Genomic DNA, 17,132 nt, shown 5'->3' with positions numbered 1-17,132 from the left:
GAAGTATAGACCGAGCATTCATTGTATGTACAAGCGGATGAGAGAGAAAAAAGTTATAAGAGGAGTTTCTGTCTCTTTTCAATGCCGGAGAAGTGGGGAGCGCTTCTCCTCATCTCCTCGCGCCGGTACCACACCGGTACGTCGTTTCCCCTATTAAGGCTCTCCCCACCTCTCCGGTATTGAAAAGAGAGAGCAACTCCTCTTATTGCTCTTCTCTCTCTTTCGTATGCATCAACGCTTATACAACGGATGCTCGGTCTATACTTACTATGTTTATGGATATGATCGAAATTCGATATAATCGACACTCGATAACTCAATGGCGGCAAATCGAGGGTCATTCAAAAATTGCTGTTTAACCCATTTGCTACCACGATCCCCAAATAGGGATTTGAATATATATACATATTTTTTGATCACTTGCAATAGGATTATATTAAATAAAATGTTAAATAAAAATATCAAAAATAAAAATTTGGCAGTTAATGGGTTAAATATAAAAACAAATTAACAATGCAAAACAATGGGATTAAAGGAATGGGGAAACGATCAAAATAAAATATACAATGTAGTATAAAAGACGTAATTTATGAAACAATATATGAATAATTAAATAAATAATACTGAATCTTGTATTGTTATAATTACATTGTTATTGGTAAAAAAATATAAAAAGCAGTAAAATGGCTAAAAACGAAGTACCTTTTTAGTACTCCAATTGGTGCAGCGCCTGAGAGACTTCCTCGACATTTCCCTCTTTTTCTCTTCTAACAGCCAAATGCATGGCTCTTAAAAATCGAGCCAAAGTACATTTTTTGGTTCGCAAATAAAAAGCATGCGCTAAAAATGGTATTTTCCTTAAAATTCGTCCGCTAAGACCGACACTTTCTTCGCTAAGTTCTTTTAATTTAAGACTATTTTTTGTAGTTAAGGTCTCATCGTAGCCCAATTTTTTTAAATGTGATAAATCATGTATTTCTTCATGTTCCATGAGTTTGGCCTGAAAGATATTAATATAAGCCATACGTATTATATAATACGTCTATCAGAAAATTTATCTGTATACCCTCATCAACTCCTTCAAACATGATGTATAAATTTGATATATGGCTTGCTCTTTGGGAGGCCCAATGTACTGTTTTATGTCCGCTCTATCGATAAATGCTAAATCAATGGCTTCTGATAAGTTACTGGTTGTTAAAATTAAAACATTCGAGTATCGCTTTATTTGATCCAATTGTGTTAACAAAGCATTTACTACTCTTATAGCATCGGTAGGTTCAGTCCCGCTGCACGATTTACGAGCGTGCGCTAAAGATTCTATTTCGTCGATTAAAATGCAAACTAATGCATTCGGATTTTCAAGAAGCCTTTTTATTTCGTTAAATAATTTCATAACTAGTTTTCCACTCTGAAAATCAAGACATATGTTAAGTGTAAGATTATTTAATGTTTAGCTATAAGCGTTACCTCTGAAAACCACTTTGAAAATAAACTGTGACTATTTATTTCGACGAATTCACCATGACTGAATCTTTTGCCTGTACGAATAATAATCTTTTGTGCAAGAGCTTTGCACAGACTAGTCTTCCCTGTACCCGGAGGTCCATGCAGTAAAACTACTTTGTTCCAACTTATGATATTCGTATCAACATTATGATCCGCAAATATCATTGCTGTTTCTATAAAATGCAACAGCTGAAAGAAACATGAAAATAAATGAATAAAGATAATCATGAATAATAGAAAAATTAAAGATGTATCTAGCTTCAACTAACATCGTCTTTTATATTGGAATCAAAGTAAAGACTCTCCCATAAATAATGGAATTCCTTCACTGGTAATATCCAGTGAGAAGATACTGGTAAATCTTCACCATCATTTTCCATTGTTTCTGTAGCTGCTGATTCGGTTGTTAATCTATATACATGAAACTTTACATCAGCATATACTGGTACTTTCATCTGACCTCTCTGTAACGGTAGAACTTGTTATAAATATAAATGTCAGAGTATTTTATTCGATCATTTACCTTTCCATAACTATAGGAACATATTATTGAATCGACATGATCGTTCAAAATATGGTTTGACAGTTTTTTTCCATCTAAAATAATATCTAAAGGGATGGAATCCTCATATGAATAAATTTCAGCTTCTACTAACTTTTCTATCTCCTCTGAAGACAATGTACTGAAAATGAAATATTACAGTGTATGGTTAAATGATATTTCTATAATAAGATTAAAAATACAAATTCTCTGGAACAAAGAAAAAATTCTCAGCTATACCTGTTTATGTTTTGACAGATTTCCACGTGTAAAACATTAGGCCCATCCATTTTATTCGAATTTTCTCTACTTTGATAATCTCTAAAACTGAAAGAAACGAGTTTCAAATGAAATATGAAATATGTTATAATAAATATGAAACTGTTTACGGCATGGAACTTACAAGAATTTCAAATACAGTTTGAAACTTATTACGCAGGTGTTTCCAAACTGTTGAGGAGGGTACTTATGCAGGGCCGGTCCTAAGATTTCGTGGGCCCGAGGCGAGTTCCTAAAAAGGCCCCTTATGGGGGTCCTAGTCTGCCTAGGTTCAGGGCTGGCTCTGTACTTATGCCTGGTTTTCATCGAAAAGAAAACTCAGTCGGTAATTCGGATACATATGGAACTATCTTAAAGAAAAAACCGAGCAGACCAGATTGGATCACGATCTATATCACAGAAGATCTATGCCACAATATCAGACGCTATAGTAATTCGTATTTTTATAAATCGACAACGGTCAAACATTAAACGGTAGACGGTTCGAAAGGAGTGTTTTTGAAATGTAGTGGATGACGAGTTGGCCTGATACCGATCGTTCGATAATTAATCATCGAGCTAGTTTATTGTTAGTCAATTATTAAACGATATTGTTAATTCTATTTTAATGAAATGAGTAAAGCAACGGACGACGATGAGCGTAGAAGACGCTCTTTGGAGGCGGGCAGAGAAATGGTAGGACCTCTGATCTAATAACTAACGTCTTAAAACGAATGTTACTTAATTGCTTCTAATCAATGATTCCTTTATTTGCTCGCAATTATGTAACATCGTCAATTCTTTTTTGCTGCCCTTTTTTTAGCTCGAAAAGTACAAAGTAGAAAGGGCTAAGGTTCAAGGTACCAGTCACAGCCAGATGGGCGAAGCATCGGATGAAGAATCTTTACACAATGACAAGTCTCTTGGACGCAGAGAATCTTACGTAAGATGAGGTTTAACGGAGTGTTAATTAGTGTTTGTTTTCAGAAACTGAATTGTTGCTTTCTATGCAGGCACACGAGGGTATATCATCTAGAGACGTGACGCAAAGCAGCGTTAGCATGAGCGAAGGAGAAGCGGACGGGGATTTGGAAGGCCTCGCAGGAAGGATAGCTCAGTTGGAAGAGTTATTGCAAGGGAAGGAAGCTATAGTCGAGGCCTTAAACGCAGAAATAGATCATTTGAGGGCAGAAACCTCGTCCCCCAATTCTTCTCAGAGTCAAAACAGCAGTATACATAGCAGAGACGTTATATCCTTGTACCATATAAAAGTATGCGTTTAATGTACAGAAACATTTTCATACGCAGTGTATATTGATTGTCACTTTTCTATAAAACAGTTGCAAGAGTTTGAAAAAGCAGTGAATCAGCGTGATAACCTGATAGAAGAATTGACATGGTCTGTGCAGCATGCGTTGTCTGCGAGAGATAATCTGGCAGCCCAAGTGAATTCTTTAAACGCCATGTTAGAAAATGCTAACGCAGTAAGTAACAAGAATTTGCAAGAGAAGGTAAGTTCCTTGATTCCTTTAAATCACAGAAAACACGTACTTCCAGTTGTTGAAGAGAAATTCCTTGCTTTACAGATTGATACTTTGGAAAATACTTTGAGCGATCAAAAGTCGACGATACAGAAATTAAACGGTCAATTGATACAAATTCAGGAGCACGTGCAAACGTTAGAAATGGAGAAAGAAACCCGGAACGCGGAGATTAACGATTACAAGCTCCAAATAGGTAATCTTAACGAGCAGATACGTATTGGGGCGGCTGATAAAAATTTAAACATCGCCGAGACTTTGGAGCAACAGAAGCAATACGAGGCGCGCGTTGACAAGATAAAACAGGACATGCAGCATATACTGAAAAAGTTCACTGCCGAGACGAACATAAATACAGCGCGGCATCAACAGGAAGTGAAAGATTTAGTTGCGAAGCACGAAACAGAGATAGTAAATATCCAAGAGAAGTACGAAGAACGTTTGAAACAATTGAAAGAGGAGAATAAAATATTTGCTGATCGTTTGAACAAGGAACTGCCCGATTTAGAGAGCAGGCATGCCAAGGAACTTTCAATATTCCAAACCCAATTGGCTCATTACAAAAAGACTGTCGAGGCTCTGAAACTTGAATTAGTAAATCGTTCTGAATCTCAGCAAACAGCGCAGGCTGAATTGAACGAATACAAATCAAAATTGAACGAGACGAAAGTGCAGTCTGAGAGGACCAGGCATGTACAAAACCTGGAGCATCAGAAAGAGAAGGAGATGTTAACTGAGCAGATCAAGTTGCACAAGCTTCAGTTGGAGGAGATGACATCGAAATACATTGCCACCAGTGCGGTCTTGGAATCGAAGGAGAGCATCGAACGTTCCCTGGAGCAAGCTTTGACGAGTGCTGCGACGTTGAAAGAGGAGAATGAAAGTTTGAAGTTCAAGCTGGACGATTTGTCGTCGAGATACTCGGCTGCCCAGTCGTTGATCGAAAACAGCCAGGCACACGAGCGTACGTTGAGCAATAAAATCTATGATTTGGAGAAATCCTTGTCCAGACTGAGCGGCATCAACGCGAGCACGTTGAGCGAGCTGAACGAAACCACGTATCAGACTTTCGACGAGGTCGCTATCCAGTATCAGTTAACGAAGCAGAGGCTCGAAGAGAAGGCTGAATTGGAGAAGCTTTTGGTTCAGAGAATCGAGAATCTGGAGAAGGATGTTCGCAAGAGCAGGGAAGAGCTGGAGCAAGCGAATCTTGTTAAAAAGTCTTATGAAAAGCAGCTGAAAGATATGAAGAATACCTGCGATAAGTATAAATCAGAGCTCAGTTCTCTGAGAAATGAGAGTGGTCAGAGTTCCTTTCAGCTCGACGAGGAGAAGAAATTATCTAGTCAGAAGCATAACGTTGCTGATCTGCTGCGTAAAACTGAAGAGGACCAGCAAGAGATCAAGAAGCTCAAAGCGATTCTTGAGCAGAAAGAAACGGAATTATCAGAGTCTTTAAAGAAAATGTATGATTTATCAGAAAGGTTGAAGAAGTCAGAGGAAGAGACCGAACAGTTGAAACATGGACTGGCCTCAGCGTGGGCCCAGTGCGCAGAGGTTGAAGAGAAACTGAATCAGACTTTAGCGTTGAGTGACAGCAAGCTTGATGTTTCTGTGCCATCGTCAAGTTACAGCAGTGCCTTGAAGCAATTTAGGCTAGGTAGAGTTGCGAATGAATCTGTAAATACGTCCCATGATCAGAGCATGGATACGAATAAAATCTTGTACGATAAGGATGAACAAATTGACAGCGAGAGCAGAGCAAGGTTGCAAGTAAAACTAACGTCTGTTTCTGAAGAAAATGAAAGGCTGTCGAAGGAACTGGAATGCTTGATGGAAAAGCAGGCCAATTATGAGGAGATTAAAAACAAATTGAAACATTATTCTATGCTTGCTGAAAATCTTTCTACAGAAAAAGAGCGTACCAATGAAGAGAATAAAACTTTGAAGAAGAAACTGGAGAATCTGCATTCGTTGCAAGAATCTATCAATCAGATGAGAGTAGAGAAAGAATCATTGCGCAAAGAAATAGAAGCATTAGCCTGCGTTCATGATGAGCAAATAACCGCCATAAAAGCAGAGACTGCATCAGAAATTCGCAAAGTCCAGTCGTTGATGCTAGGTCTGAAAGCAGGCACCACTGAATTGAGCGATTTGAAAATTGAATTGGAAATGAGACACGCTAAAGAAATGGAGGAACTGCGAACATACTTTGAGCAGAAATGTCTGTTGATGGAGAAACAATATTCTGAGGAGATATTTAGTCAGCAGTCGAAGAAGATGTCTGACAACGACAGTGAAATTGCTGATTTAACTGAAGGCTTATACTTTGGTGCTGGCGGTGACTGTCTGAACGTTTCCAACATCTCTGGAAAGAGTTCCAGGCTTGGTTCTCCTATAACGGATGATAATTTAAAACAGAACAGTAATAGTTTTAATAATCAGAGTAGGTCTGAACTGGAGTACAAGACGAACGTGAAGGCTTTGCAACAGGAATTGCAGAATAAAATAATTGAAGCGCAGGAAATGAAGTTGAATTATGAGAAAACGTTGGAAGAGCAAAAAAGTGTACACGAAAGGGAATTGTATGACATTAAAGCGAAGGAGAGACATGATTTTCTACGAAGTGTAGTGAATCAGGTAAGTAAAATAATGTAGATGATATGCACTTCCTCTTTTTGTATTTGATGCACTTTGTTCATAGTATTTTTTGTGTTAAATGTTGAAGCTGCTTCTTTATTTGTAGGAACACGTTTCATGAACTAATTAAAAATGAAATTTATGTTATCCAGTTTATTAAGCTTATGCGTATTAAGGAGTGTCTCCTTTTAATTTCAGTAAAATAAAGTCGCTGTCTGTTTCTTCCAGAATAAAAGAGCGCATGGTACTTTAGCTTGTTTTGAATGTAGTTCATGTTTTTCTCTTTTTCTTTCGACCAATTATAATTTGTCAGAAATGATTAATAGTCCACGTGTTAGAATAGTGTTTATTTAGTATAATTTGTAGTCGTGCACAATTTATGAAGTTGAAATAGTTATCCTGAACTCAATAGAATAATGAAGTTTATTATTCCTCTTGTAACTAACATGGTATTGTGTGACCACATATGTGTGCATGCAGCATTGTCAAACAGAATGGGATGCGGGTGCGTTGGAAAATGGTGAATTAACGCAACTACGAGCTGCCTACGACCATCAGTTGGAGGAACAGATCGCTCTAGCTAAATTGGACATTGTCAATGCCCTTCAAGAACAAATTCAGGTAGCTTCAAACTTAGTCACACGAGTTTATCTGTGAAGAAATCCAAAGCGTACATTCCCTAAAGAGTATCTAAATAAGTTCAATTGGTTAAATGAAAATGTCAACTAGATTCTTTATTAATTGTTCAAATAGGCTCTTCTAGCAGTTGAATCTGATTCCGAAGACAACTGGCCACCAGAATTGTTGAAATTGAGAGATAAACTCACCAACAATGCTAAACGTGAAATGCAACAGCTGAAAGAAACCCATGCTGTCGAGCTGCAACGTTTAAAAGAAGAATATTCGCGCAATGTAGCTAGAATGATTGACCGGCATCAAGAGGAGCTTAATAAATTTAGATTAGATGGGGCCTGCGATAACTGTGGAAGAATAGAGTTAAATTCAATTACGGATAACAAGATCCTTGAGGAAAGGTAATTGCATTTAAATAGACTTCAGGTTTTTATGGTACCATTTATTCACTGAAAATCTTTTGTTAAACAGAAACAGTTTGAATAAAACATGCGCCACTCTGAAGTCATTGATCGAAGAGCTGATCAAATATTTTGTCATTTGCGAAGAGGAAGTTAACAATACACTTATCACAGAAGTCCTTAAAAGACAGCTATCCGATAGCCTGAGTAATGTGAAAACACAGAAAATGGATGAACTTGACGCATCAAAGAGAAGTCTTGAATCTGATACGCTGAACTCTTCTGCGATGAGAGTCCAGAGAGTTCATTTTGCTCCGCAAAGTACTGGAATAGTGTCTATAATAAATAGTAACACCGAGACCTTACCAACCATACTGGAAGAAGATGAAGATATAACAGAAAAATTGAAACAGGAATTGAACAATTGTGTGCGCCGTTTGAAATCGGAGAGTGCTGAGATTCTTGGTATTTCCTTCGCTACCATAGAAGCTCAACGTAGTTCGTTTTCGAAAGACACGTGGATGGATAAAGTGAACGAAGAGTTGAACTTGAAGCTACGCCAAGCTGAAGCTTTGATCATGGGCTACCAAGAAGAAGCAGAGCAACTGAAAGTAACTATTCTAGACCTTCAGAGAAAATTGATCAGTGCAGAGAGCAAGAAAGAAATCATTACAGAGGGCTATGGGGAGAATGATGAGATTGGTACAGATATTACATTGGAAGACTTTTCGCAGTTGCATGAGAAAGGTAAGTGCAATGAACTTTATTGCACCCCCCCCCCCCCCCCCCCCGTGCTTTGCACTGAATTATTAATATCCTAGTTTAAATTGTTAAATTATCCTAGTTAAATTTCTTCTTCATGTCAAAGACAAAAAGAAGTTGGCTCATGGGGGGATCGAACCCGCGACCTTCGCGTTATTAGCACGACGCTCTAACCAACTGAGCTAATGAGCCTGAGCTATTGGAGCTACATTTAAATTTTAATTTCAATAATAGCAGTGAGCTCGGGAGATTCTTTTAGAAAATACAGGGTGATCCTCTCGCTAATGAACTCACAGGAAGTGCCGCCACACCAGTATGAATGGACCCAAGCCCTTTTCTGTCATCGAAACCCTTTCACGGGCCCAGCTACAGTGTGCACCCCCGTCGAGAAAACGGAGTCCACTAGCGAGAGGATCACTCTGTATAAGTTTGAAGAAATTTAATATAAGCGCAATAAAAAGAAACATATATCAATATTTTAATCAAATTTTATACTAGTTTCTCTATTAATATTGTCTGTAACTATAATTCTTGATTTCAGCGAGGCATGTATTATCAAACGGTGGTGCAGACTGTTCAGAGTTGCTGCAATTGTTAGAGGGATTATGCAGGCACAATGATAAATTAACGGAGGACGCTAAAAGGGAAAGGGAAGATCTACAGCAACAGGTAAACCAGGAAAATTTCTGCTCCAAGGAGTGCACTTACTGCATGTATTTTTATTACATAGAATTGGTATGCTACATACGAAACAGTTGTGGTGTATTGCATTATTGAAAACGAGTTCTGTATTTGGTATTATTTTAGTGTCTTATCTGTACCTATGAGCATTTGTACATAGCACAAGATATTTTTTTATATAATCTTTTTATGTATAGTTTCATTAGTATTGCATCAATATTTTCACCAAATTTGTTGTTATATTAAAATGAAGAATTTAATTTCTGAAGGAAAGTACCTCGGTTAACAGATGGATTTCCATCAGAATTCTATTAAGCAAACGTATGTATATTGAAAACCAACGAAAAGAAAAAAAAAATACGGCAGATAAAATTGTATGGCTCTGTGATACAGTTTAAAGAATTGATTGGCGTTCTGTTATCTTGCCAGCAGGTGCCTTTAGAACCTACTCCTCCCCCATACATTCACAGGGTTTGCTGCCGAAAGGTAAATTATAGAATTACTAATACTATTATACAAGCTGCTCCGTAAGTTAACTGTAGCTTTAACCGCATACGTGCAAATTTTAATGGTGAATTTACAATATCTGAATTTCTTTTTTTTAATCAAGTAGTGACTCTAAAAATTATACCATTTCTTATTCCATGAAACACTGAACGCTTAAAATAACAATAATTATCCAATAAGTATTCACAGCATGCGTTATTAATAATTCTCCTTCATTTGTATTTTGCATGCGTGCAATTAATACTACAAGTTAACTCCTCCCTATTCTTCCATTAAATAACTATAAAATAACAAGGAGTTAAGTGTTTAACTCAGCAACTTAATGAAAACTATTTTATAAATCTTTCAGAATACTCTTTTGGATTATTATTTGTTTCGCATCTTTTTTTTTTTTAATTATACAGGCATGTAATTGTTTGACTTCTTTTTTTAATAAATGTATTTTAGCTGTTTCAAGTATTATCATGCATTCTATGGTACACTTGTAATAGATCTTTGATTTTATCAAATTGAATGTGTGTGTATATGTATAGATAAACTTTTAAGCTTAAGCAATTATTAAAATATGTATTTTTCTTTTTTTTAATGTTCTTAATTCAATATTTGCTATGCTTCTCTTTTCCCATATTCTCTTATCTGTTCTAACTAAACATGTGTGTAGATTGATGCAGCGGATAAACAATTAAAAGCAACCCGCAGATTTTTGGATGAACAAGCAAGCGAGAGAGAAGCTGAACGAGATGAAGCAGCAAGACAGATTCATCTTTTGCAGGAACAGCTTAAAGAAAGGGAACGAGAGAAAGAGAGAGACTTGCGTATCTCGTCCGAGGTAAATTTAAAGATATTTTACATAGATTATGTAAAACAAGACTTGAAGGTGATACAATGCACCCAAGATCCCTGCTTTCTTTTTTTTTTTCCTTGGAAATTTCTTACATTTTTGGTGCAATCTTACATAAGGTTCAGGTATATGAACTGAACTATTTTAACTAATCATTTTCATTTGTTTTGGATTGGGATTTTATTCAAGATCTTTACTGACCCCCATATTAAAATGATCAAACTAATAAATAACTTATGGGAAATTTCAGTTGAATTAATTTTTTTTCATCATCGTCAACTATATTATACATATATTGTAATTAGTCAGCTTATAACACGCATTATCACTAATCTAATTAACACAAATTTTCCTGCACTGTGGTTTTGGTTTTCTGTTTGTCGCACAAAGCAGTCTCAACTATCACCTGAAGCAGCGTCAGAGGTCCATGTGATTCAAGCTTCTGCCAGCAAAGCAGCTGTGAGTGGTTATTGTATTCCTTTTTATATTTCAGTGTACAAGTTGTAACAGGTACAAATTATTTATGTTACTTTAATGAAAGTTAGGATACGCATGTAACAGTTATATTGCATTGAATATGAAATCTAAACACAGCGATCATTTGATGGAAACAATGGTTACATTTGTATGCTTTAAATGTTACTAGTGCTTTCTGCAGCTAATTATGGTTACGGTAAATAGATACATACAATAATTACTATAAATTTTTCTAAAATTCTGAATGTAATTTAGGTTGAAGTGCTCGAGTCTCAGATGAGAGAGATGTCATCTATGATGTCTGATACGGAGGCCAAGAAAACTGAGACTGAGAGTGAACTAAAGGCAGCTATTGACAAAATTTGGGTGCTAAGAGAGATAATCACCGAGCTGGAGCAACAGCTTCAAATAAAGACTGAAAAAGAGGAATCCTTGCAAATGCAGATCAATCAATTAGAAACAGTGATTGCTGCGCAAACTAAGAACCAACATGAACTGGTGCAAGAGTTAGACGCTGTTAAAATGGGCAGTGAAAGCAAGCATCTCAATGAACATATCAATCAATTACAGGTAAGTTTAAATTGCAAAAGTAACAAAAGAAACATTTCACTAAAACATATGATTTTATAGGAGGAGTTAAGAAAGCACAAGTTAAGTTCTGAACAATTTAAAGTGAACTCCAGCGCACTAAAACAAATGAAAACAGAACTTCGTGACATGCAGAATCAGTTGGATAAGAGAATCAGGGATCTAGAATCGGCGCACATGTGCAGCTCTAATTTAAGCCTGAGTCAACCCAGTGAGGATGTATCAATCAGAGAGCAAATAGATGCCTCAAGATGCCCAACCCCTGACGACCCTACTTCTCCACCAATGTTGCCTCTTGATCAACTGCTCAAACTTAAAGAGAAGATGTTGAAGCACGCCAGGGCCGAGGAGGTCGCGTTCAAACGGATCAAAGACCTGGAGATGCAGGTTACAGCTTTCAAGAATCAAAACGAGGAGCTGCAAGCCGAGCAAGAAATTCTGCAACAGACTGCTTCTGAACAGTTGTTCCAAATAGAAGCCATGCGCGGTCGTTTGGAGCAGCACAAACAGAGTGCTCCATTTGCTCAGAGGCAGGCGACGTCTCGTTTGGAGCTGCAGCTTCACGAGGCCAATGCGAAATTCCAGTCCCTGGAACGTACGATCGCTGACAAAGATTTGGAGCTAAAGGACGTGAGGAGCCAACTGGACAGAGTCAACCAGCTGTTGCAAGAGAAAGAAGCAGAAATTGCCAACGTGGTTCAAGTAGAAAATGCAACGATTCAGAAGCTCAGGGAGCATATTGAAGTTCTTGAGGAAGAGAAGAAGATCCTGCAGGCGAAGGTTGGCGTTCAGGAGCATGCTCAGTTAGAACTGCCACGATTGATAGACAGCATGCTGGCTGATAAAAACGAAGAGATAGATCATCTGAAGGAACAATTGTCCAAGAAAGAGAAGCAACTGGATCTGTATTCTTCCTTGAATTTAGACGAGACTCAATTACGAGAATTGGTACGTCAGACGGAAGCAAAGAACAGCGCTCGTACGTTGAGCGATATTCTGTCTATTCATTCGGAGTGCGAGGAAACTGTTGAGGCTATTCGAGGCTTAAATCCAGCTCAAACGCTGCCTAATATATCTACTTTCAAAGTTCCTACAGCTGCTGTTGCGTCCAAAACCGTGGATGATTCTGTGCCTTTAATGGACCTGCAAGTGCCTCCTTTGGATCTGGGCTCTCACAGCTACTCCCCAACGTCCAACCAACAATCTGGGATGATAGATTTATTGCACGGTGGATCGGGATCGAGGATCTCAACTTCTGAGAACCACTTTTCGAATCCTTCATCTCAGACGACGCAGGAGAGTACACAGATGCAGGAATCGCGCAGACAAGAATGCAATAAAAACGAGAGCAGTAACGTGTCAGTTAAATGTACACAGACGTCCCTTAACGAGACGATGAAGGAGGTGGAGGATTTGGAGAACCAGTTGCAGGCGATACAAGAGGAGTTACAAATAAAATCAATGATCCTGGAGAAACGTGAATCAGAGTTGATAGGAATGCAGAAGATTTACAACGAGCTGCAAGCAGAGTTCAAGGAAACAGTCGAGACATTGACGAGGGATAAATGTTTCTATCAGAATCAATACGAGTTGTCCCAAGTGTCGGAGAACAAAATAAAGGAAGACCTGCAAGAGGTGGAGAATGTTTTGAAATTAAGAACTGATGAGATACAGGAGCAGAAGAACAAGATGCAAGTGAATGAGAAAATCATCATGGAATTGAACCAGGAAAATACCAAACTGAAGAAAGATGTAGAGGAGAAGGAGCAAGAGCATGCAAGGAAGTACAACATTCTGTGGCAGGAGAAGATGGAAGAACTGCAGAATTTCAGAGCCGCCATCCTCGAGAAAGACATCACCATCGAAACAATCCAAACGCGGAATATAGAGATCGAGGACGAGAATAAACAGTTGTACGAATTTAAGACCAAGTACCAATCGACGAAGCAAGAGATGTTGGAATGCCAGAACGAGATTCAGAGGCTGACCGAGGGTCTGAACAACAGAGACCAGATAATCAGGAGATTGGAGGAGATGGCCAGACGTACCAGCTACTCGGGAACCTCTTCTCCGTCCAACGAGAAGGACCAGGAGATCCATCACTTGCAGGAATATTTGAAGGAAAAGGACAAGGTCATACGTCAGATGAGCGACGACAGTAAGAGCTTGCACAAAGCCCTGGAGACGATACAGAACAAAATGAAAGAATCTGGAAACGTGATTGAACTTAGGAAGAAATTGAAAGATGAACGAAAACTGAACTCTGAATTGAGGAACATGGTGGAGAAATTAAGTAAGGAGTTGTTTGATTTAAAATCGTCTGCCCAACGTTCGCAGGACGATACCGACATAGAGGACATGGTCCAAAGGGAGCTGAACTTATCAGCGCATTTGGATAGGCAAATAATGAATGCCATTGAGAGTGATCCAGAAGAGAAGGCGCGCAGAGTGGAGAATCAAGTCCAGTATCAAGAATATCAAGAGGGAAGACTGATGGACCTGAAATTGAAATTAAGTCAAGTGAACAAGATCAATGAAGAATTAAAGAAATTGAAGGATGATTTAGAGATTGAAAGAGGTATGTTGAAGTGCCAGATTGCAGAATACGAGGGTCGGATTTTCCAACTTAAATCAGACCTAACAGAGGAATCAAAGAAATTGGAGAAACTCGAGGAGGAACTCTCCTCTGAAAGGAATCTTGTTAGGACTTTGAAGATTCAGATTGAAAAGGAGCATAGGGCGATGCAGTCTGGACATATCCAGGACTCAGAACTGATTGAATTCCTTCAGAACAAGTTGAAGACGTCTCTGGACAATGAGGCTAAGCTACGCAATGATCTTTCAACATTACGTCAGGAGCACAAGAGCTTGGAGATACAGTTGAGTTTGATGAAGGACCATGTGGAATCTCAGAAGACAGATGAATTACCAAAACTTGCTGATTTGTTGGAAGGTGAAAGGAGAAAATACTTGTCACTGATGGAAAATTTTGAAAAGGAAGAACGAGACAATGCTGAATTGAAAGATACTCTGAAAAAGCTACAGATGGAGAAGAGTCGATTTGAGAAGCAATTGGAGGTGGAGGTGGAGGAGAAAGAGAAACTGATAAGCGGTCTGGCTCTGATCGAAGGGATCAAGGATCATCTGCAAACTGATTTGAGGCGTACCAAAGAGGAACTGAGGGCACGAGAGGAGGAGTGTGATTGGCTGCAGAAAAGGATCAAGACTATGTTGGACGCAGAGAGTAGAAGACAGGAACAAAGAACCAGCGAACATAATGAACTTAAGGCATTGAGAAGAGAGATTAGCAACACCAGAGAAGTGATGATGGATTTAGAGGCTGATATGAAACAGTCGAAGAGAGAGTTAACAGAGTCCCTTGAACGTGAAATGAAACTGGCTGAAGCTTTGGAGAAATTGAAAGAAAGAGAGACTGATCTTCTGAAAAAATTGTCAGCTGGTAAAGAAGAGGAGAGGAAGTTGAAGGATACTATTCTTGAATTGCAACATGATTTCAGAACCTCTACTAGGACAGAGTCAGAATCCACTACAGAATTTAAGAGTAGATATACGAATGAAAAGAGTGTCCCTGTCAAGTATATACAAAAAATTAAGGTACTTTATAATGAAATTTTCAGTTACTTAAAAAATACGTTTGTTATAATCAATATTCTGTTCAACAGGAACTCAGTGAAATTAATGAAAAATACATGAACGAGATTGGGATGATTCATGAGAAGCTAATAGAAACACGAGAAGAAAAGGAACAACTTAATAGAAAAGTGAGGTTACTTGAAGCTCAAGTGAAGCGAATCAAAGATTCTGATAATGGAAACCTTATGGGTCCAAATTACACGGAAAAGGTAATTTCTATCTCTATATCATTTAATAGTAATCAAAAATCGAAAGGAATAATTCAAAAATTTCTTTATTAAGTAAGGAAAAAATTTTTTCCTTATTTACGATAACAGTCCTGCCGATTAAACATTAGACCAATCAGATAGCTGCGTTTATCTAACTCCGCCAATCACAGGGCTTGTTACTTCAGCCCTAGGTACAGTTCGTCTAGTGTATTTTGTAATTTCAAATAAATGATTGAAATTCTAAATTATTGAACATTCTAAAGCTTTTATCAGATGATTATGTTAATTATTTTAACGCTTTTATTAAATAATTAGGTTTATGAATATTCCTGGACTCCAAAGTCAGTGCTTTTTCACTAGATGAACTATGATATTATAAATGGGCCAGATGCACCTGATAAAGCCACTTTATCATTCGTTTTACAAATTTTTGCTTTAGAATCGCGTCCCCAATAAAAACATTATTGATTAATTTTACATAATAATAATTGCGTTCCACAGTTGCAACACTTCTATGGAAAATACCTGCGAGCGGACAGCAGACGCAAGGCTTTAACGTATCAAAAACGTTACTTATTGACCATAATCAGCGGTTACCAATTGTCAGAGGAGAACACGTTAAGCGTTCTTGCTCAATTGACCAAGGAACAACGAACTTACACTACCATGGGTCACAGTAGAAAATCGCCCAAAATACGCTTCAAGAACGCCGTGCTAGTCCTCATTAGCATACACAGAATGAAGTGGTTGATTTTAAGATGGAGCAGTGGGAAACGGATAGGAGTGAAGACATTGCTGTGGAATGCTGACCAGGCGTTTGCACAGGTGCCAAAAGTTGCTATGAATCATTCACCTCCTGTTAGAGAAAGGCGTACTACAAAGTAAGTAGATTAATTAACAATGCACCTTTATAAATTTATGTATTTTAACAATGAATTTTTGATTTTCAGTGGTGAGGGTGGTTTCGATGGACTTGCGCTTGAACAGTATTATCAACGACTGAAGAATATTCAACAGACATTAGGTTTAGCGATGGCAGAGTCTGGAAGTCGTCCGATTATTCCCGAATAGTATTACAAACGTCTAAGTCTTGTAAGTGTTAAGGCATGATTCGTACTCTGTTACTGTGATGGCAATGTCACGTTGTTTTTTAATATGCAACCACTAGCTCATGGTTTGCATTGGGATTGCTGTTTCCATTTGGCTTGATGCAAATGGAAACGATTGAAAACTGGGCATTCTGACGAGAAACGTTGTTGATAATTGAATACTGTATTTTTCTTTACCGATTGTAAATAGAACTGTAGCATAGAAACTACCAGTTGTTAAAGACGCGTTAAGTCCTTGCATCGTTTACCGCAACACCGTGTGCTATTGACTTTACTACTACCGTAAATAAGTTGGTTTCTAGGAACGTGGTAGTGTTAAATGTACGTGCTAATATTATCATGTTTTACCAAAGTTATTATAGAGTACATGTAAGGATACTATTAATTAAGGATACAAATCTTGTGCCTTCTACATTATAATAAGTGTTTAGTATTTATTTATTGATGATCTGTACGTTTTTATATTGTGAATAAAACATCCTGAATGAATTTCTATAAAATCAATGAGTTAATAGGACTTGAAAGGCAGTGATTTTTTACACATTTATATATTACTGATATATTTTTATATATATATATATATTTTAACAAAATGTATCTATAATGTTGCCTCTTTATATTCTTTAATAAATACAGTCGCGTTTTGTACGGTTTGTAATACTATCTGAAACGTGCAAATTGTTTTTAATAGATACATATACATGTTTTAACAGCACTTAAATATGATACGAGGATTCTGGTCCATTGTAATAAAATCAGAACTAATTTTACAACTGCAAAG

The 17,132-nt window shown here is 37.7% G+C and overlaps 2 protein-coding genes and 1 non-coding gene across 9 annotated transcripts; 1 reads left to right on the top strand and 2 right to left on the bottom strand.

Annotated features, from left to right (window-relative positions):
* Positions 1–602: 602 nt before the first annotated feature.
* On the bottom strand, positions 603–2,650 carry pch2 (pachytene checkpoint 2 protein). Its single transcript, XM_034334426.2, has 7 exons — positions 2,454–2,650; positions 2,291–2,377; positions 2,033–2,192; positions 1,779–1,973; positions 1,471–1,698; positions 1,067–1,411; positions 603–1,000 (listed from the first exon to the last, which is right to left on the bottom strand). Exons 1-7 carry the CDS (start codon positions 2,633–2,635, stop codon positions 707–709), a joined length of 1,491 nt encoding a protein of 496 aa, XP_034190317.2. The 5' UTR covers positions 2,636–2,650; the 3' UTR covers positions 603–706.
* An 86-nt stretch (positions 2,651–2,736) lies between these two features.
* Positions 2,737–17,106, top strand: LOC117608800 (uncharacterized). Of its 7 annotated transcripts, none has more exons than XM_034334414.2 (17): positions 2,737–3,004; positions 3,132–3,251; positions 3,322–3,579; positions 3,649–3,819; positions 3,895–6,489; positions 6,970–7,110; positions 7,243–7,523; positions 7,594–8,270; positions 8,827–8,954; positions 9,399–9,452; positions 10,135–10,302; positions 10,705–10,773; positions 11,047–11,361; positions 11,422–14,994; positions 15,063–15,242; positions 15,744–16,123; positions 16,193–17,106. In XM_034334414.2, exons 1-17 carry the CDS (start codon positions 2,942–2,944, stop codon positions 16,311–16,313), a joined length of 9,294 nt encoding a protein of 3,097 aa, XP_034190305.2. In that variant the 5' UTR covers positions 2,737–2,941; the 3' UTR covers positions 16,314–17,106. The 7 variants fall into 7 exon arrangements, with proteins under 7 accessions (XP_034190305.2, XP_034190304.2, XP_034190303.2 ...); XM_034334413.2 differs by having other exon boundaries at positions 9,396–9,452; positions 10,708–10,773; XM_034334412.2 differs by having other exon boundaries at positions 9,396–9,452.
* TRNAI-AAU (transfer RNA isoleucine (anticodon AAU)) lies at positions 8,404–8,477 on the bottom strand. Its single transcript has one exon. It is a non-coding gene; the product is annotated as a tRNA-Ile (tRNA).
* Positions 17,107–17,132: the final 26 nt, after the last annotated feature.

This window comes from Osmia lignaria, chromosome 8 (genome assembly GCF_051020975.1).
Source record: "Osmia lignaria lignaria isolate PbOS001 chromosome 8, iyOsmLign1, whole genome shotgun sequence".
Taxonomy (NCBI): domain Eukaryota; kingdom Metazoa; phylum Arthropoda; class Insecta; order Hymenoptera; family Megachilidae; genus Osmia; species Osmia lignaria.
This window is presented reverse-complemented; position numbering and strand designations above follow the sequence as displayed.